Source organism: Taudactylus pleione, unplaced genomic scaffold (assembly GCF_031769625.1).
Source record: "Taudactylus pleione unplaced genomic scaffold, aTauple2 ptg000256l, whole genome shotgun sequence".
In the NCBI taxonomy this organism is placed as follows: Eukaryota; Metazoa; Chordata; class Amphibia; order Anura; family Myobatrachidae; genus Taudactylus; species Taudactylus pleione.
The window spans coordinates 18,792,911-18,814,940 of NW_028284658.1; the positions used below are offsets into that span (position 1 = coordinate 18,792,911).

The window sequence follows — 22,030 nt, forward strand, 5'->3', positions numbered from 1 at the left end:
GAGAATCAAATTAAAGTTAAAAAATATGACATTTTGACATGTGAAACATCAAGGCCTAATCCCTGCAAGTTTCATTGACTTTAAATGACAACCAACTTCTCTGAACTAACTAATTTTTGACTAAATTTGTTTTCAATGTATGAATATGGAAATGACATGACTCATAGGCAGAACACATTTGTTTTGCCGTTCTTTGAAAGGCATGGTTTTTGGAATAAACAATTTTAAAAAAAGCAGACATGTAATGAACTGAGGTGTCAGTAACTAATAGTGTGACATAGAATATTGCATAATCTAATGCTCTCCAGCATCCCCAGATGCAGCTCTACTTCCCATGCTGAGTGTGCTCTGATTCTGCTTACTTCCCATGCTGAGTGTGCTCTGATTCTGCTTACTTCCCATGCTGAGTGTGCTCTGATTCTGCTTACTTCCCATGCTGAGTATGATCCGATTCTGCTTACTTCCCATGCTGAGTATGATCCGATTCTGCTTACTTCCCATGCTGAGTATGATCCGATTCTGCTTACTTCCCATGCTGAGTGTGCTCCGATTCTGCTTACTTCCCATGCTGAGTGTGCTCCGATTCTGCTTACTTCCCATGCTGAGTGTGCTCCAATTCTGCTTACTTCCCATGCTGAGTGTGCTCTCATGCTGCTTACTTCCCATACTGAGTATGCTCCCATTCTGCTTACTTCCCATGCTGAGTATGCTCCCATTCTGCTTACTTCCCATGCTGAGTGTGCTCTGATTCTGCTTACTTCCCATGCTGAGTGTGCTCCGATTCTGCTTACTTCCCATGCTGAGTGTGCTCTCATGCTGCTTACTTACCATGCTGAGTGTGCTCCCATGCTGCTTACTTCCCATGCTGAGTGTGCTCTCATGCTGCTTACTTACCATGCTGAGTGTGCTCTCATGCTGCTTACTTCCCATGCTGAGTGTGATCTCATTCTGCTTACTTCCCATGCTGAGTGTGTTCCCATTCTGCTTACTTCCCATGCTGAGTGTGCTCCGATTCTGCTTACATCCCATGCTGAGTGTGCTCTCATGCTGCTTACTTCCCTTGCTGAGTGTACTCTTATGCTGCTAACTTCCCATGCTGAGTGTGCTCCCATTCTGCTTACTTCCCATGCTGAGTGTGCTCTCACGCTGCTTACTTACCACGCTGAGTGTGCTCCCATGCTGCTTACTTCCCATGCTGAGTGTGCTCTCATGCTGCTTACTTCCCATGCTGTGTTTGCTCCCATTCTGTTTACTTTACTGCTGAAATCTAATAAGATTGCACATGCTTTATTGCAACATATTAATAAACAGACACCAGTATACAGATAGACAATTTACTGTCTGTAAGGTGTAGCTGTCCATGGTCCTGAATTTATCCCTAAACAGTACTTCATGTACAAAATGTCTGTGCTTTTTTTTTTTTCAGTGGTTTAGAAACAAAAAAAACCCACAAAAAAATAAAAGAAAACTCACAGCGAGTCGAGCAGACTAAGGGCCTGATTCGGAGCCGGACGCTCTTTCAGAGCGCTCGCTCTGAATCAGTGCCCACCTATTGTATTTTTAGAGCGGCCATCGGCCAAGACCATCGCGACCATCGGACTTGCGACGAGACCCTTGTGGTAGGGTCTCGTTGCCGCAAGTCCCAGTGGACTTCTTGCTCTTACAGAGCAAGAAGTCCACCCACTGACATCACTTGTGATGTCAGTGGGGCCGGCCCTAGATGGTAGGCGTTCCCATGGGAACGCCTCCGTCTGGGCAGCCACGCCCCCGGCACGCCCACCAAAGGGGGCGTGCTGTCACTCAACATCGACAGCACGTCCCCTTTGTAGCGACACCCAGAGCGACGGCTTGCCCGTCGCTATCCGGGTCTCGCGCATGCGCACGACGGAGCCGTCTCCATCGTGCGCATGCAAACTGGGCCAATATTGACCAGCTTGCAAGCGTTCAGCGGTCACGAGCGGGTCTGAATCAGGCCCTAAGCCTCACTGGTGCAGAATGTGTTAATGGGCAGGTGCAAGCCTACAGTATGTCATAGCCGACAGCCAATCAATTGCACTCTGATGGAGATGGACTAATTCTGTGGAAGCTGTGAGGCTAAGGAGCTGATTCAGACCCGCTCGCTATGATGCGAATGCACGTAGCTGGCCGATAGTAGCTTTCTGCGCATGCCTACGCATCGCAATGCACGTGTGCAAACCAGTGTGAGAGATCGGGATGCGTTCGCTCGCTGCGCATAGACTGCCCAGCAGAGTGAGTGACAGGAGAGGCCATTTGTGGGTGGTGACAGGGGCTCGCCACTGGAAACGGGGGAGTGGACATGCAAACGCAGGTGTGCCTGAGTGTTTCAATGCCGTTTCAGTGCTTGCAGCACGGTATAGTCAACCTCAAGCGCTGCGATCGCATCTGATGGTGCTCGATGTACCAATGTTTTCAAGCATTTCCACGAAATGACGTGCGCAAGTGGGAATCTTAAGAATGGCTGGTGGGCGTCTGCATACACTAAGTGATCGCATGCCAAGACATAGTAGGCATTCTAATGTCTTGTCGTGCGATTGCCTGCTTTACTGGGTGTGCGCTGGATTTACATACGCAGGGAGCGAGCGAACACATCTAGCGAGGGGGTCTGAATGAGCTCCTTAGTCCATTCAAGTCACTGTGGGGTTTTTTAAAGAGCCAAAAGATAGTAATATACCACTATACTACAGAAACATTTTTGGGAGAAAAAATTGTTTTAAGTCGTTAATGCAAAAGTTATCACCTGTTAACATAAAAATAATTTAATAATATAATCTGTTTTACATATGACACATGTGTAGGCAACCTTTGGCATTCCAGCTGCTGTGAAACTACATATCCCAGCATGCTCTTCCACAGTTTTAGCATGAATTAACATCAAAACTATGGCAGGGTAATGCTGGGAGGTGTAGTTCCACAGCAGCTGGAGTGCCACAGGTTGCCTTTTGAGCAGCACTATGACAAAGCGTATATAAAGTCACATTGCACCATACAAATGAACCATAAAAAGTCCTATATCTAATTACATGTTAAAAAAACAAAACTCACCTAACGAGTACATAATTTATTAATAATTAGCATTTTTTTATCCATTTTTACATTTACAGCAGATTATTTATAGGAGGAGGCTCAGCATGATTCAAGCTTTAAATAAAATAAAAAAGGAACACAAGTGAAAAATGCAGGAAATAATAATTTATAAGTTTAAAGGAGACAATAAAGGATTAAACATCTTTTGTAGCACTTTACTAAATAAGTCAAACTGCACAATAAATGTTTTTAAAGTTAGAATAATATCAGTTTATCTACACATAAATTTCCCATTATATATAAAATAGAGATCATTATATGTTTATTTTTTTCTAAGTAAAAAATAAACTGAAACATTTGTCAAAATATATTGAGCATTGCAGGTAGCTATATTGTGCTATACTTTACTGTGCCAAAGATCTGAGCTCATCCATCTGCTTGTGTGTTTATAATAGACTATGGACTGTCACTGGTGTTCATCCGCTCACCCATTCAGACTGGGCAATGCAGTTTTGGGTAGTCTAGTCTGCACTATCTACCCTGCCAGTGCTGTAACTTCATCCTAGTTGCCCAGAGGCAAGATAATATTATATATTGTGATAGGATCATTGGTAAAGTGGTCTGTGGCAGGTACATTTGTCCCAGATTCCTGTCTTATGTGTTTTAAACCCCCAGGAGAAAGTCTGCAGTGTAGCAGGCTTGAGTTTCCGAAAATAAGGACAGTAATGCGAGAATTACGAGATGGTTCTTGGCGTTACAAACTTTTAAATTTTCAGTGGAACACAGGCCAGGAAGCCAGCTGGCCAATGCTGACGCGTTGTCACGCGTTCATTGTTTGGGGGCTTCAGTTGTTCCGCCCCACAGGTCGAAACAAAGGGGGGGGATATGTGATAGGATCATTGGTAAAGTGGTCTGTGGCAGGTACATTTGTCCCAGATTCCTGTCTTATGTGTTTTAAACCCCCAGGAGAAAGTCTGCAGTGTAGCAGGCTTGAGTTTCGGCTTTTTGAAAAGCCAGTTTGGGACCTGGGGGTTGTGGGTGAGAGGAGGGGAGGGCTCCACCCATGGCCACTGCAGGTTTTGGTTCTCGCAGCCTGGCAACAGGCTTGTTAGGGTTTCCACCTGAGAATGGCCAATATAAGCCTAGTTTGGATAAGGCTGAGTGTCTCACCTGGGAGAGCAGGCAGGGAGTTTGCTCAGAGACTCTTGGAAACCTAACTGTGAGTGTTGTGCTGTGCTTTTGTTGCTGGCGAGGGCATTAGGCCCTGCCAGGTTCTGGTAGTGAGGGAACTACCTGTGAAGTTAGTGCCCCGACAGGGCTAGGATTTACATTTATGTTTTCTTTATATTTCTGACATTGTACAATAAAGACTGGCGCCGACCAGCTTGTACTTGCATCCAGACTGGTGTGCTGCTTCCCTGCTGCTGTGTGTCTGTGTAAGGAAGGAGTCCTCTACCCAGGAGAGGGACCCCCTAACCTAACTGTGTCACAATATGGTGGAGAATGCGGGCAAGAACACACACTGAAGTTGCAGCAAGAGGAAAACTTTCCATTTAAAAATTAAAGGGACAGACACCCAATTTGTAAGTGTGGAAATAACGCTGTGTCCTTGGAGTCCCATAGAGGAGGCGTCAGCCAATGCTCAGAGAGGCAAGGTTCAGCTTCCAACCTACACCCCAGGACAAAATGGAGGACATTATTAAGGCCTTGCTCCAAGCTACAGCAGCTCAGCAGGAGACAAACAAACTTCAGCAGGAATCTACCAGAGCTCAGCAGGAATCCACCAGGGTGCAACTGTTGGCCTTGAAGACAGCCCAGAGGCAACAACATGTCGCCATCGAGAAAACCTGCCAGGCCATAAAAGAGGTGGTACAGCACCTGCTCGCCCGGCCCAGAGATGTTGCTACTGGTCCTCCCACCCCCACTCACTCCGTACGAGCCAGTCACTTCCTCCAAAAGATGACTTCGGGCGATGATGTGGAGGCCTATCTCACCGCGTTTGAAAGAACGGCCGAAAGGGAGAGTTGGCCCAAGGAGCAGTGGGCAAGTCTGGTGGCACCTTTTTTGTCTGGGGAGCCACAAAAGGCCTATTTCGACTTATGCCTGGCTGATGCCAAGGACTATAAAAAACTAAAACAGGAGATCCTAACTCGCTTGGGAGTCACCACCTTTGTTCGTGCCCAACGGGTCCACCGCTGGGAGTTCCATAGGGACAAGCCTCCGCGTTCACAGATGCATGACCTCGTCCATCTGTCCTCAAAATGGCTACAGCCCGAGACGCTGACGGGACCACAGATCGTGGAAAGGGTCGTGATGGACCGGTACCTGCGATCATTACCTGTGACTCTGCGCAAGTGGGTGAGCCATGCAGACCCTAAGTCCGCGGACCAGTTGGTCGAGCTGGTGGAGAGGTACGTGGTGGCTGAGGAGCTGGTGAGTATGCCCCACCGAGTCCCGATGGCGCACCGGCGAACTCCCACAGACACTGGTAAGACTGTTCCATGGGAGAAGGGTGCTGGGCGGTGGAATGTACCTAAGACTGAGGGTGTAGAACCTGGAGACAGGCCTGCCAGGCCAGGAAGGTTCTTGCCCCGTAAACGACTAGACATTAATATGACTCAGTGTCTAGTCGTTTGTCTAGTCGTTGTTTATGGCTGTAGCACCCCGGTTTTTGTGGATCATACAGTGAGTGCCGGTCTCGATCTTATATATATATATATATATATATATATATATATATATATATATATATATATATAATATGCTAGTTCAGTGGTGCAAAGAGCCAGCAAAGCTTTGTAGCCCATAGTCGGTTCAGACGAAGACCTACCTTGTTTCAGAAACAAAACTCCAATGGCCTGTTTCACCCGTGGAAGGAACATTAGAGACATGCTGATCCGCACGGATATTACAAAACTATCGGAACCACCTTTGATGGCTTCCCATTTTCTATAAAAAAACCAGGGTGCTATAAATGCCTGCATTGCACCACTTGCAAGAACATGATAACAGGGTCCTCATTTAAACATCCTCACAAAGATATTAGCTGTGACATCAAGCATATGTTGAGTTGCACAACAACCTACATTGTATATGTTATCATTTGTCCATGCGGATACTACTACGTAGGGAAAACGACAAGATCTCTATGGGAATGCATGGCAGTACACCGTTCATCCATTAAACAAGCATTGCTGAATAAGAACTCTAATCAACCCGTAGGAAGACATTTTATGGAACTTGGGGCCTGATTCAGAGCCGGACGCTATTAGAGCTCGCTCGTACAGAAAAAGGGGGTGGCTATTCAAATGAACCGTTAGCTCATTGCGGTCTGTTGACGCCTCAATGTCTGAACGAGCGAACAAAACATGCGGACGTTTATTTGAAAAATACGCCCCCTGGCCGCTCGCATCATACGTCATGTCCGCTATTTATTAGATTAATCGAGTACATCGAACAGCGTATGAACTGCTCGCTATTCTGGTGGTTGGTTTTTCCTACCACTATATTGCGAGCAGTTCTGACTATAAAACAACCAAGTGACGTGGTCAATGACGCTGCTGTATTCATTATGCACACCCATAAAACGCCCGCTTTGACCTTTAAGCACGCTTGCGTTCTGATCTCCACTCCCCGTTTTCAAGCACCTTCCCCTGTTACCACCCACATACGACTCAAAATAGCAGGCATTCGCTATATAGCGAACAAACAATTTTCGGCCTCACTGACTGGTTCGCGCATGCATGTTAAAAACCGTACGCATGCGCAGATGGGCGAACATCGCTCGGAACGAGCGTACTGCCGCTTACGAGCGGCTCTGAATCAGGCCCTTGGTCACACTTTACCATCTGTGAAACATATCATCATTGACCATATCCCAGGATCCCCCAGAGGTGGAGACAGGAGTAGTAAGTTGTTAAAACTAGAAGCTAAATGGATGTACTTACTGGACACTCTTTCACCCAACGGCCTCAATGAAAAACTTAACTGGAATGTTTTCAGCTAGTATTGGTTAGACCTTTTTGTGGTGCATTCTCTATTATTCAGAGAACCTTTACTTCCAACAATTTGTTACATATTACTATGCCAGTTCTGTGAGATCATCCTGACTCATCCATTATTGTCATTTCCTTAGCACACTACATGTGTTTACCACCTCTTTGCAGGTCATGTTCTGTTATAGTGAGAGGTGAACGTCCGTTATCTTATTGACACCCTCTTGATCCTCTAGCCATGTTGGGTCTTCATTGTAGTTTGCTGTGATCATTAGTTATTTAGTGTCATCCATGCTTCTGTTCCTATCTCACTGTATTCGATTGATTGACTCTTCTATCTATTGTGTTTTACAGTGGCCTACCTTGGAGCTGGGGAGATAGCTCCGGCAACCAATCGGGTTACCATAGCGACCCGTTGGCTCCGCGACATCATCGTTGTGGAACTCCCGTTCGTCGCCCGGACAGCACGCCCAGCACGACTCCGGCTCCAGGTAGCTCAGAGGATGTAAGCTCCTATATAGGTAAGCACCCTTGTTCATTGTATGTTTGCTTATTTGTCTTTGTCTGTACACCTTGAAAAAAGAGTGTGTCGGCTCTGAAACGTCGGTGATGTACATGCCTAACTAAAACTTTGCTATTCTACAATCATACTTGGAGTGCCACTGTTTTTTCTTCAACTGACCATTTTTGCACAGAGGGCACCCAGGGCCAATGTATGTTTGAAGCAGAGTGTCAGTCTGCCCCCCAACATATATATATATATATATATATATATATATAATGTGTGTATGTATGTGTGTGTGTGTGGCACTGGAGGTGTATCTGATCTATTTCTACACTATGTTGCTCTTTAAGTTTATCATGACTTTATCATAAATGAGTGATAAAAAATATGCTCTTTAAATATATCACTTTCTTCAAATATGAATATGGAATGCCACCCCCTCCCCATGGGCGCCGAGAGGGGGGAGGGCGGGTACAGTTTACCCGTGCCCGAGCTTGCTAGAGGGGCCCGGGTCTGGCACCGCCCCTTCTCCTTCACAGCAGCTCAGCACCCAGCTTGTACTGGGCCACAGTGTGAGACTGCTCGCGGCTGCTGCAGTTGGACTACACATTGCCGACTAATCGATGCTGGTGGCGGTCGAAATCTAACATTTTAGTGATGTCCTAATGAGGATCCCACGCAGATCGGCTGATGGTGCGTACTGTGCATGCACCGAAGTGGTGTCCACAGAACAACATTGTGATCATACTGCGATTACGCACGCAGACAGGCATCCATTGCAGAATGAGTGACGGGACGTTAGCGTTTGGGGGTGGTAATGGGGGAGTGGTCGGAGAAATGCTGGCGTGCCAGTACATTTGAACGCTGTTACATGGGCGTGCATAAATTAGCCACTGCGACGGCATACAGTACGCAGCTTGAGTACTCACTGTGTGCGACGAGACTTGCAATATTTAAGACAGGTTAGGGCTGCTGTAATTGTGCATAATGGGCCGGTGTTACTCGATGTTACCGATGTATATGCAGGACTGCGAGGTGTTACGGATGTGAGAAAGCGGTAGTGGGCTTCTCTATGCTGGCTGAGTGTTTGCAAACATTAGCATATTTTCACAGCACAATTGCTTCCGATTAAGCAGCCGCGTATAATCAATACCATGCATACTGTACATGCATTACATAACCATATCAGTACTATCAGTAGTTTTACTCACTATTCCTGCTGTCCCTGTATAGTACTAACTAAGGGCCTGATTCAGACATGCACGCAATGCCAGACCCTGCTGTGATTCCGAGCATTGCAGGGGCGTGCATAAATTATCCACAGCAAACCCATACACAGCCTGATTACTCACTGCATGCAGGAAGTTTAGCAATTCCTGCGGGAGGGTCAGGTCAACCACTATTCTGCGTATTGGTCCAATGGTTCTCGATTGTACCTATGTTTTCGCTATCTTGCACATTATTATGGATGTGAGGTAAGGGAGCATCTTTATGAAGTACTGGGCGTTTTCGTATTATGGTGCGGTGGCAGTGAATATGTATATTTTCGCAGCGGCCGGGTGCATGCGATTGCAGACTTGCGATCCGTACTGAATCAGGCCCTTAGTACACAACATATGTTAATTATATTTCCTTTGTATTAAATGTAACTAACACTTTGGTTTGCTAAGGGGACATCTACTATGTTTCTCCAAATTGAGATAATGAAAAGATCTTTTTATCAGGAGCTGAATGAAATAATTTGTAGGACAATTAATGTAACTATAATAAAATGTAGGCTGATCACTTGTATTAAAATAAAATAAGCCTCTAAAGTTTGGCTGTTTATTATTCTATTAAAAAAGATGAAGTTGAGGTTAATTTCACAGACACATATGAAAGGTAATTCATATAGAGGATTTATGGCCTGATTCAGCAGTGAAAGCAAGTTCAGTGCTGATCGCAGATTTCCAATCATCGGGAATCTGAGTGTGCGCAGGAGCCATTCTGCAAGTGTGCAGAACGGGTCCTGCGTAGTCACACGCAAACCCTTAAATGCCTCTGCCTGTTTGACAGTCATATGGCATATTTAAGACTACGACCAACTCTGTGGCCCGCAGTGCCATCAACACGCCCTCACTGAACTTTATCTATGTGATATTGCCTATTACAGCCCAGTTTTCCACTGCAGATAGAAAAGTTAGGGCCGGTTGCACGCATTTGCCCCCCAAGGTAAAAGTTGCCATCCAGCCCCTGATACCTAATGACTAATTATATATAAGAAATGTAAAGTTAGCCATCTAAACAAAAACAATAATAATTCAGTCTAGAGAGATGTTGGAAGTACATGGCGGCCCAGCGCTATGAAGGTAAGATCTGAATGTTCTCAACAGGGATGGTATCACATGAAAACATGTTTCCCATACAGTCAGGATGCTTCATCAGGGATGGAGACAACATGCAGAATGGGAAAACTTTCAGGCAACCTGAATGAATTAAAACAATTATTATAAGTATTGAAATTGTCCAAAACAGAAAAATTATATCGGAATTCTGAAATTCTTTAGGGTCTGCACTTATTTAATCTGTAGGTCAAATGTATACATTGTGACCATGTTGACACCATAAATGTTGACATTCAGACCACGTCTACATTCCGTTGTCAACTTTGTGAATGATGACATTTTGAATGTGGACACCCCAAATTTTGCCCCTGAATGCTATATAAATGGATGAGCTCTTTTGACCCTTAAACTTAAAAAACAATTGACAGAAATCAAGAAATAGGGGAGATGAGGCTTTCCAGATGTCATGCTATAATATTATTATTATCCCACCCAACTCTATTGGAACATGGCCGGATCTGTCTTTCCGTGAAATTAGGTGTTTCAGGGCGGCAGCTGAACGGTGATAATAAGAGCGCAAGGAACTGCCCTTACTTGAGGGAGTATCGTAGGCAAGTATCAAAATCTCTGTGCAATTCTAAGTTGTGTGTATGGGGAAGGGAAGCCTGTTTCTGACCAATCTCTTGCACATAGCATCACGCTGGTGCAAGTGCTGACACACGTGATGGCGGTTGCGGCGACTTCCCGCTTGCAGAAGCATGAAGACTGCATTAGGACTATAGGACCTTTACTTAGCATAAGGTAGTAAATCAGGCTTCCGCGGCTGCGACTCAGAATCAGCCCCTAAATCTAAATACATTATCTTACACTTTCTTACATGTTATCCTAAACAGCGAAGACCACAGCAATTTCTTTGTTCTGCTGAGCTGTTTAGTATTATTTTGTGTACAACAGTTTCTTCAAAAAACACAAAGGGCCTGATTCATTACGGATCGTTATTGCGATCACAGCTGCGATTACGCACACAGTCCCACTGCGAAAATATGGTAATGATTGCTATCGCAATGCCGTTGCAGCCTAACATAAGGACGCCCACTTCACCTTACACACATCCGTAATACTTTGCAAGTCTGCAACACCATCGGTAACATCGAGTACCATCGGAGCCTCACGCACACTTACAACAGGTCTGACCTTACTCAGAAATTGCTAACCTCATCACACGCAGTGAAAGCCCAACCTGCGTAAGGCATCGCAATGGCTAATTTATGCATGCCCCTGTAATGGCGTTCAAACACACTGGCACGTCTGCATATCACCGACCACCCCCCCCTGTCACAACCCCCAAATGGTCACTTCCTGTCAATCACTCCGCGATGGGTCTGCATAGTCAATGCAGTCGCACAGTGAGACCTTCGCACAGGCGCACTGCGATGCAAGCGCAGAGTGCAACAGTCGGCCATCTGCAGACGTAATTGCAGTTGTGATCAGTAATGAATCAGGTCCAAAATTCAAAACCAAAAAGTTTAGCACTTTGCAATGACACTTGAGACTTCATTTAATTATTGCTCTGCTGTTCTTTGGTTAGTAGTCATAATTGGCAACATTCCCTTTTGGAAGTAGACCAAGGGACTTATGTAAATACAATCTATTCAACCATACAAGGCATGCCTATTACAGCTAAGACCAAAGCTCTTCCAGCAGGCTGCACCCCAGGTACATCATGCATGACACCTTCTTCTTAGATCTTCAAGCACAGCAATTGTCATCAAGTCTCTTTTACTGAATTTGATTGTTAAAAATAAAAACTGTATATTAAATACACCTCTTCACTAAATAATATAACATACTTTTAACTTTTATCCTGTATCCTAGAGAATAGAGTAAGTGAGAAGATTTGCAGCTAACATGCAGAAAAGTGAAATTTTATATAATCAATATTGATATATAAGAACATTTTAAGTAGGGATGTGCAGGCTCGGTTTTACTCGGATTTACTCGGTTCTTATCGACACTTTACCGCAAATTCGGATTTATTATAATGGCTATCCAAAACACATGATACGCGATAGCCAATAAAATGCCGTTTAAAGATCCGAGTAAAACCGAACCCGCTCACCCCTAATTTTAAGGGACAAAAATTGAAACTTTCCTTGAAAATTAGTAACTGTGCATCCTGTGAACTTAGGGCCTGATTCAGAGTTGAACGCTCTGACCAGAGCGCTCGCTCTGAATCAGTACCCTCCTACCTGAAAATGGAGCGGCCTCCTGGCCGCTCGCATAGCTGTGGGTGACCACCCACAGCATATGCGAGCGGCCAAAAAGACCATCGCGACCATCGGGCTTGCGACGAGACCCTGCGGTAGGGTCTCGCTGCCGCAAGCCCAGGAGTGATTTTGGCTCTATCAGAGCCAATATCACTCCCACTGACATCACTAGTGATGTCAGTGGGGCCGGCTTCAGACGGTAGGCGTTCCCATGGGAACGCCTCCGTCTGGCAGGCACGCCCCCGGCATGCCCACCAAAGGGGGTGTGCTGTCAATCAACATCGACAGCACGCCCCCTTTGGTGCGAGACCCGGAGCGATGGAGAGCCCGTCGCTCGCCGGGTCTCGCGCATGCGCACGACGGAGCTCCCTCCGTCGTGCGCATGCGCAGTGGGGGAACATCGACCCGCTTGCGAGCATCCTGCGCTCGCGAGCGGGTCTGAATGACCCCCTTAGACTCTTGGCAGGTATGGGTAAATTCATTGCACAGTTGAAAAGTAATTAATGCTCTGATGAAATGTCCATTAAACCCATCTAATATCTACAAAACTGTCAACAACTAGGTTGTCGCTCAGTAAATCCTCTACTATAAACTCCCACAATGTTGACACTGCAATGTATACTTGACTTTCAGAAAGTCAGTTATTGAGTATGATTAATAACTGACAGATAGCATTCCATCTGCTTTCTCTAATTGATCATTACCCATTCTCAGAAAACATATAGATTACTCAGTCTCCATTCTTACATTCCTCATCTAATAACGTAATAACATCTGTGAAAAAGAAGCCTTTATTGTAAGAATTCAAGTCAGAAAGAGTTCTAGTAAACCAGGCACTAGATTTATCAGCTATAGGCCTGATTCAGAATTGTACGCTATTCACGTCTTTGGATGCAGCAGTTTAATGCGAATAAGTGCTAATACCGCAGGAGGCGTCTGAAGTTGCCAACCGCTGGCATTGCAGATCCAAGTGCTGCGTCAAAAAACGCAGCATCAAATCACCATCGGGCAGCCATATTATTCAGCCTAAGCTTACTCAGAATGACTGCCAGAACTCCGCTGCTGGGCCAGGATGACCGTGGGGACTGTCTTCAAGTGGGGTGTTCTGTGTCGGCACTTATGTATGTGCGCCACTGTCAGTTTTGTAAAGGAAGAAATGTACAGTATATACTTTTTTAAATTAATGAAAATGTGGAGGGCGGGATTATAAGTCCCTCTATCTCCCCCAAACTCTGGTGTCTACAAAGATGGGGGACCCCTAGTTTCAAAGAGGAGAGTCCTTATAAAATATGTGACCCCAAAAAGTTATTACCTGGTGACCAGTGTGATCACCAGGCAAAAGTCACTTTATCAAATCATAGATTCCAAAGATGGGGGATATCTACCCCAATCTGGCATCCATAAATTCAGGGGCACTCAAAGAGGGAGTCTCTTCTTTCAAATGATGTGGCCTCCTAGTAGCTATATTTATATGCTTTTGTTTATAGTATACAAATTTAATGTTGTGTGTATTATTACACTTGCAAAAAATATATATTTAATTTTTAAAATTATATGGATAAAGATTTCATACAACAAAGAAACACAGACATTTTTTTCCACAAACATCTGTACATTTTTTTCAGGTTCATCAATAAACAACAAAATGAATTATGCCATATGAAACTGTTAAGGATCCTACTTAATAAAGGCAACCAATTCCAAAAACCTAAAAATTAATGCTTGGTGATTGTCTTACAAACAGACATGATCATAAAGTGCCTAATGGCAGGTCACTGAGGAGCACTGTTATACAATGTAATCAGAGGCAGTCAGGGGCAGCATAGGGCCCAATTTAAAATGTACTTTAGAAAATTATATTAATGGTCCTCCAAAACATGAAAGAAAGACCCTTTCTGAGAACACCCAAGCATTCGAGATACTAGAATCCATGCAGGTATCTTTTAGGTATGATATTTGCAATGAAAGGTGCACTTTATCTGCCATTGTAATTATGTAGGTGACTAGTACAGTATGTTGTCAATGTCAGCAGTCCTAATTTTTGGAGTATAGTCATTATTTCTAGCAGCCAGTTGTGACAGCTCAGATAATGTTGATGACCCATGCCAAATCAGTAATACTCTGCAAAGTTAGAACGTATGGTTAGCAACCATTGGCAACAGAACGATTTTAGGGGGGGCAACATAAAATAGTTCTGGTGCCACCTCCCCTCCCCCCCTCTTACCTGTGCAGCAGAAGCAGACTGTCAGGGGCTGTGTTTTATAGTAATAGGCTGCACCGCCCCTGCACCACACAGAGGAGGAGATATAATGTGCGGTGTTGTAACTTAAAGATCGCACATTACACCTCCTCCTCCATGCGGTGCAGAGGCTATGCAGCCTATTACTACAAAGCACAGCCCCTGACCGTCTGCGGCCATCGCTCCTTTGAGATGTTTTGGGGGGGCGAGCCGCCCCCTTGCCCCCTCCCACATTCCAACGCCCATGTTGGCAGCTGATTTGCCTGGATATGTCTTTTGCATCTTTGACCCAAACACATTACGGGGCTGATGATACAAAATCTGAGTATATTACACCCAAAAAAAGCATGGGTAAAATTAGTGTATATATTCCTATATGCAAAGTTGCACAGACGCTTCAGATTCATCCATCTCAGCACAGAGGTTTAAAGGAATGCATTTGAGTAAAGCATCATAAAAAGCTATTAAGCAAATCATCATGCTTTTAAAGGCCATTCAAAATCATCACTTTAAATGTAGGTTTTCAAAGCCGCAATATATTTTCAGGGTGAAAAACTGGGATTTTTCACCGATAATCCCTGTTTTTTGCAGATTTTTTTTCACCTTATCCTATTGGTTTTTGGCAAACAAATTGGATAATTTGCCTGAAATCACATAGGATTTGTGAAAAATACACTAACCCATGTGTGTTTGCCTTTGCGCTGGCAAAAAACTGTACTTTTCGGGGATAATTTTTGGGACACATCTGGTCCCGAAAAAAAATCCCTGATAAGTGCCGGTGTTGGCCCAGACTTCGGGGCTAATTGGATAGCCTCGGGGGATACATTTGTGCCCAAATAATGTTTGGGGCTAATAGTATACCACCCATAGAGTCCCCAGCCCAGCCTGTCATGGCAGAAAACACACATTTTTCATCCCCCACATTTTGCCACTACAAGCTAAGGATGTGAGTACTAGTGATAGTAGTACTTTTAGGTAGGGGCACGCCATCAGTATGCCATCAAGAGGTGGAGCAGTATGTAAAGAGGATCTTGGTATTAACAATGGGGAGTGGTTGCATTTCCACATGCTTGGCCATGGTCTATTAATATCAGGGCATGATAGGACTCCTGCTCCTCCTACTCATCATCATCATGGATTTATGCACCAGCTTCAGGTGCCTGCAAAAGGTACTGTATACCTACTAGCAGCTGCATCTGCCTACATATGTGGTAAGTATCACGCCCTTACTGTGCTCTTACTGTGTGAGAATGTCCTTTTCCTTCCACGTTCTGCCTCTTCTGTTGTACAGTGCTCTGCATTCCAGATGCTTTGCAGGGTTGCAATAGTACATTTGCATTAATTTACTGAGCATGTACAGTGCAAACTCATGCAAAATATAGCACTAAAATGGTGTAGTACGTGTTATCTGAGGTATACATGACTGATAAAGTAAATTGAAAGTTTATTTCTCGTTCATTTTCTAAATATATGCTCATAAAAATGCATTTGATGTTGTTTTCCACCCTTTCCAAAAATTACTACAGATACGTGTATTAATAATATCTTCAGGATTGGATACATGTATGTCACAGATACTACGGGAGCACAAGCGTTAGCCCAAGTGAGGCGAGCAATGGTGTGTTATTTAAGACTAAAGGAGATTTGGTTATGTGAATATTTAAGATTGTTGTCTCTGTTTGTGTTATCTTTATTCTGTTTTCTTTGGCAGCTGTTGAATGAGAAATTCTGTCATGAACATCATGTACATTTTCCTAGCAGCTAAGGAAATAAGGAAATAAAATTATGTATTAAATTAAGGTACTTGTCTTCAAACATCTGCTTCAAAGCTAATTTTACAGTCACAGAAGTAAAAAAAACAATCCTTAAAAAAAAAAAAAAAAAAAAGAGCCTGAAGACATATTTATTGTATACGCCTGATAATGTCATTTAAACATTCTGCTGTAGTAGCAGAAAACACAGTCAATTAAAATAGCAATTTCCCTGCAGTTTGCAGCAATCATTTCAGCTACACCTTGATAACAATGTAGACTAATAACGTACATCTGCCAGCAGCTTACCGACTGCTTTACACAAGGAAGCTTTTTGAGGCAAGACGTGGATGGCATTTGGGGAATTAGTGTGTCTTCTTTGTATTAGGAAAGAAGATAGACGCACCATAGCGGGAGTACAGTATTTCTTCATTTAAATTATGACTATGAAAGATTGATACAGATTACCTTTGGAAAGAGAAATATTTAAATAAACAAAACAAACATGTATTTACGTATAGCACTCCAATGGTTACTATTATGCTTGATGCCCATTGATTTTCTTGTTTCAACTGCTCCTGAGGCAGGACATGTATATGTCAGAAACGTGGAAGCCTTTTTTGTAGACTCTGACCAGCGGCGTGGGTTTCTTTGGAGGCCTCCAGTTGGTGGGTGCTATTCCCGGGATTCTGCAACCTTGGCCCTATCAACAACTATCTGGACTCGGGGTAGATGAGCCTGTAGCCCATTCAATCCGGACTGGGGAGAGAGTTGTACATGATTTTTTACCTTGTTACATTGGAGTGCATTCACCTTTTACTTAAGGTCTTTGTTTTGCTGTATTCCCCTTACTCCTATACCATGAGGTTTGGACGATAGGGGTTACATGCTTCTCTTTTAGATTCAAGTGGAACCAGTGAAGTATACTCATTCATTGCCAGTGTGGACACAAAAAGAGGAACCATATATATATATATATATATATATATATATATATATATATGAGAAATTAAATCAACTGTCTTCCTTGTGACATTGTGGATATTTTCCCATAACAAGGTAACAAACAACTTTATTTCTTCACGTGGTGGTATTATAATCATTTTTTGTTTATGGTTTAAGCGCCTGGCATTGCACTTTGTTTGTCTATTGGTTGTTTCAACAGGTTGGGTATGGGATGCCGGTGCTCGGGATCCTGGCGGTCAGAAACCCGACACCGGCATCCCGACAGCGTTAGAATACCTGTCTGTTAGTATCCAAACCCTCCCCCTCTCCTTACCCCTAACCCTACCCCCCTAGTGCCTAAACCTAACCTTCCCCTCCCCGTACCGTAAGCCTAACCTTTCCCCATTTGTGCCTAACCCTAACCTGCCGCCTAGTGTCTAACCCTAACCCTCTCCCTTCGGGATGCCCCCTTCAGGATGCTGGTGCCAGGATTCTGACAGTTGTCAGGATTCTAGCACCGACATTCTGACCGCTGGAATCCCCGCTGTCGGTATTATGACCACATCTCATTTCAACTGGTTGCAATAGATTCTCAATTAGAACTTTCTCCATTATTGATGTGAGGTACGTGAGGACTGAAGCACTGTTGTTAGGTACTTGATGTATCATGCATAGGCATTAAAAAATATATAGCATAATAAAAATGAATTTGAATTTTTAGAATAACATTTGTAACTGTTTAATTAAAAGAGGTGATGCAAGACATGAATAAATATCTGTGTATACTGTCTGATTTGTAGTGCAGACTAATGTACACTCGTGTCCTGCATGTACAACATATCTGTGTATATAGTGCTGACAGGTACAAATCACAGACATTTCTCTGATGCGTGTAATTAGTACCATTAACTATAGAGGATATAAAAAGTCTATATACCCTTATTGAAATTGTAGGTCATAGCTATGTTTAGAGTTAATGAATCCCATTACCACAACCCCATCATTATAATCATAATAATTAACCATCCATTGAAATAGTCATCAACATCCGCATCATCTGTGTTAACCCCCAACTCCCAATCCTCAGTCACCACTAACCCTTCCTTCCTGTGTTATCTTTAACTCCAATACTTCATCATCAACTCCATTATAAACCTCTAAACCAGTAACCTCAGCATCAATCATAACTGACTCCTCCACTCTGCATTCAGGGCCTGATTCAGCAAGGAACGCAAATGTGCGCACGCACGCACGCACGCACTTGGCCGCTGTGTGTATATGCTAATCAGTGCATATGCACGGCAACCGCAGCACAAGATGCAGACACCCAGCAATGCATAATGCCGCACACCTCCCCTTACTCACAGCCTGAGTAGTCCGCAAGACAGCGGAAACATCGGTAACATCGCAAACCATCAAAACCATACGCACAATTAGTGGTTGCACTGACCCTTCCGCAGACTTTGCTACATCTCCTGCACGCAGTGAGAGCTCAGGCTGCGTAGGGTCTTGTAATGGCTAATTTATGCACACCGCTGCAGCGGCACTGAAACGCACTGGCACGCCTGCGTTCGCACGACCACACCCCGTCACCGCCCACAAATGGCACTACTTGTCAATCATCATTAGAGGGGTCTGCGTGCACGCTGCATCTACTCTGCGTACCCTTTCTTGATCGCACTGGTTGGTTCGCGCATGCGCAGTACAATGCTTGCGCAGTGCAAATTCATCGGCCGAGTGCGTGCTCACATTTGCGTTCCTTACTGAATCAGGCCCTCAGTGCTGTATGGACTTTTCTTGTCTCTCCTAAATGCTTGTGCCTTATTCAGCTGGGTTGATTCACATTATGTGTAATATAACAAATAAACTAATAAACAAATCTTGAAATAGATTTTTTAATTAAGGAAAAAGCCACTTTTGTGCATCAACTAAGTTGAAAGTGAAATTGTTACATAAAGAGTCTACCTTGGTACCCTCAGAAGTAGGTTCCAGACAGGGGGGTAAATATATTAGGGTCCAGATTTCTAAGAAATGCGAGTTTGTTTTGCGAGTTACGGGCGTGTTTGCTTTCGACCAATGTAATAGACTATGAGAACATGCAAACTCGCACTAAACTCACATCAACCCTTCTCTCACCGGACAATAACGCCTTCCAGGTGTTTTCCATGTTAGATATACATCTCTCGGATGTAATAGGCTGCGTGTCATCAAGTCGCACAGAACTCGCAGAAACAAACTCACAAAACAATAGACTGATTCCAGGATAGCGATTTTATGCCAGTTTAATGTTTAATGTTACTCACCGTCTGAGACCTATTACCACACAAGATGCCCATTTACACTATATAAACCAAGCCTACTTCCACCATGTCACCTGTGTGGGTGTAGCAATGGCAAATTTTCTGAATTCCTATGGGATGTACATGTCTGGGCTCCTCACTATTGAGGAGCAGTGCAGGAGGAGAACGCAGGAGCATCACCAGATATAGAGCCCTATTAGAGTAGGTACGTGCCAGACAAACCTATGGATTGCGGATGGGCCTGGACTCCCTGTCAGATCAGAAAGATTTGCAGCTTTTTAGGCTGAACTGTACAAACCTTCTGAACTTATATGAGCAGGTGCAAGAGGATATAGAACCGCTGTCTGGCAGTAACTATGCAGTGTCTGGTTTACATAAATTATTGTGTGCCCTGCACTTTTTTGCAACAGGCTCTGGGCCTGATTCAGACCCGCTCGCAAGCCCTATGCGCTCGCAAGCGGGTCGATTGTTAGGCGGTGCGCACGTGAGCCCTGGAGCGAGTGCAAAAAGCACTCGCTCCGGCGTTCGCATCCAAAAGGGGTAGCTGTCGATGTTGATCGACAGCTCGCCTCGTTTGGAAGGCGGGGCGGGGGGTGGCTGGGCAAACGGAGGCGTTCCTGCAGGAACGCCTGCCGTTTGTGGGCGGCCCTACTGACATCACTCGTGATGTCAGTAGGTGGAATTCCTGCTCTATTAGAGCAGGAAGTCCACTGGGGCTTGCGGCAATGAGACCCTACCGCAAGGGTCTCGTCGCATAGCCCGATGGTTGCGATGGTCTTGACCATTGCGACCATCACCTGGTCGCTCGCATAAGCTGTGGGTGGTAATCCACAGCTATGCGAGTGGCCAAGAGGCCGCAACTAAAGAAACAAGCGCCCGCCCTGATTCAGAGCGAGCACTCGCTTTTTGCGAGCGCCTCTGGGCCTGATTCAGACCCGCTTGCGAGCGCTGAGGAGTCGCAAGTGGGTCGATGGTGCCCTAGTGCGCATGCACACGACAGAGGGAGCTCCGTCGTGCGCATGCGCGAGACCCGCATAGCGACGGCCAATCCATTGTTATGGGTCTCGCACCAAAGGGGGCGTGCTGTCGATGGTGATTGACAGCCTGGGCCGTTGCTGCTCAGACGGAGGCGTTCCCATGGGAACGCCTTCCGTCTGGAGCCGGCCCCACTGACATCACTAGTGATGTCAGTGGGAGTGCTTTTGGCTCTGATAGAGCCAAAAGCACTCCTGGGCTTGCGGCAGCGAGACCCTACCGCAGGGTCTCGTCGCAAGCCTGATGGTCGCAATGGTCTTGACTATCGCGACCATCTTTTTGGCCGCTCGCATAAGCTGTGGGTGGTCACCCACAGCTATGCGAGCGGCCAGGAGGCCGCTCCAATTTTAGGTAGGAGGGCCCTGATTCAGAGCGAGCGCTCTTGTCAGAGCGTCCGGCTCTGAATCAGGCCCTCTGTTAAGTCTGTGAGCTCTAGGGTGTTGGACATTTTCCAGGCCACTTTTTCCAGCCATTTAACTCAAGTGCTCTGTGCTTTGAACAAAATATGGTGTACATATATCTCATTCCCCAGTCATGAAACAGAGTGGCAGGACCTCAAGATAGCCTGCTATAGGCTCTCCGGATTCCCTAATGTACTGGGAGCCATAGATTGTACCCACATTGGGACCAGAGCACCACTCTTGAGGGGGGAAGTGTATGTCAATAGGCATCACTACCACTCTTCCAGTGTACAGGTGGTCTGTGATGTTCACCTCCGAATTCTTAGTGTAGTTACAGGTTATCCAGGTCTTGTCATGAACCTATATCCTGCCCCAATCAACCCTGTGGGAGAAGTTTGAATGTGGACGGATGCTGGAGGGCTGGCTACTAGATATTTAGTATTTGCTGTTCCCACTAGCAATTCTGCTGTTGCAGGTGTGTGATAATTTGTGACTGCAGGCCCCCTAATGAGCATGTTCTTAAAGTGAACCAGACATCTGCTCAAAATATAAAGTATTTTTGTAAATATTTTCTGAATCTCTGTTGGGAACCATGGGCCTGATTCAGACCCACTCGCGAGCGGCTGTCCGCTCGCAAGTGGGTTGATGTTATGGACTGAGCATGCGCACGACGGAGGGAGCTCCGTTGTGCGCATGTGCCAGACGCGACGAGCGAAGGAAAGTCCTTCGCTCGTTGTGTCCGATCAAAGGGGGCGTGCTGTCAATGTTGATTGACAGCACGCCCCCTTTGGTGGGCGTGCCGGGGGCGTGCCTCCCTGACGGGGGCGTTCCCACGGGAACGCCTCCCGTCAGAAGCCGGCCCACTGACATCACTAGTGATGTCAGTGGGAGTGATTTTGGCTCTGATAGAGCCAAAATCACTCCGGAGCTTGCGGTTGAAAACCTCAACCGCAGGCTCCGGCTCGCAAATTCGATGGTCGCGATGGTCTCGACCATCGCGACCATCACAATGCACGCTCGTATAGCCTGTGGGTGGTGACCCACAGCTATACGAGCGTCCAGGAGGACGCTCCATGAAAATGGAGCCCAGCCCTCATTCAGAGCGTGCGCTCTGCTCAGAGCGTACGGCTCTGAATGAGGGCCCATGTTTGCAAATCCAAAATAGTCTTCCTGTGATTGTGTTTGAACTAGCTTCCAAATTAATTGGTACTGTTCCTTCATGT

At 45.2% G+C, this 22,030-nt stretch overlaps 1 protein-coding gene across 9 annotated transcripts in view; it reads left to right on the forward strand.

Annotated features, from left to right (window-relative positions):
• Nucleotides 1-22,030, forward strand: part of LOC148515003 (uncharacterized) — a 67,901-nt gene that overhangs the window by 24,078 nt on the left and 21,793 nt on the right. For 6 of the 9 annotated variants that reach the window (XR_015879439.1, XR_015879441.1, XM_088480714.1 and 3 more), the window contains exon 3: nt 7,395-7,561. Coding sequence is in view for 6 of the 9 variants with exons in the window: in XM_088480714.1 (XP_088336840.1) it covers nt 7,395-7,561 (167 nt within the window). In the remaining 3 variants the exon portion in view is untranslated. Of the gene's footprint in view, nt 1-7,394; nt 7,562-16,086; nt 16,185-16,992; nt 17,079-22,030 lie in introns of those variants that run through there. The other 3 variants (XR_015879440.1, XM_088480716.1, XM_088480718.1) reach the window with 3 other exon arrangements.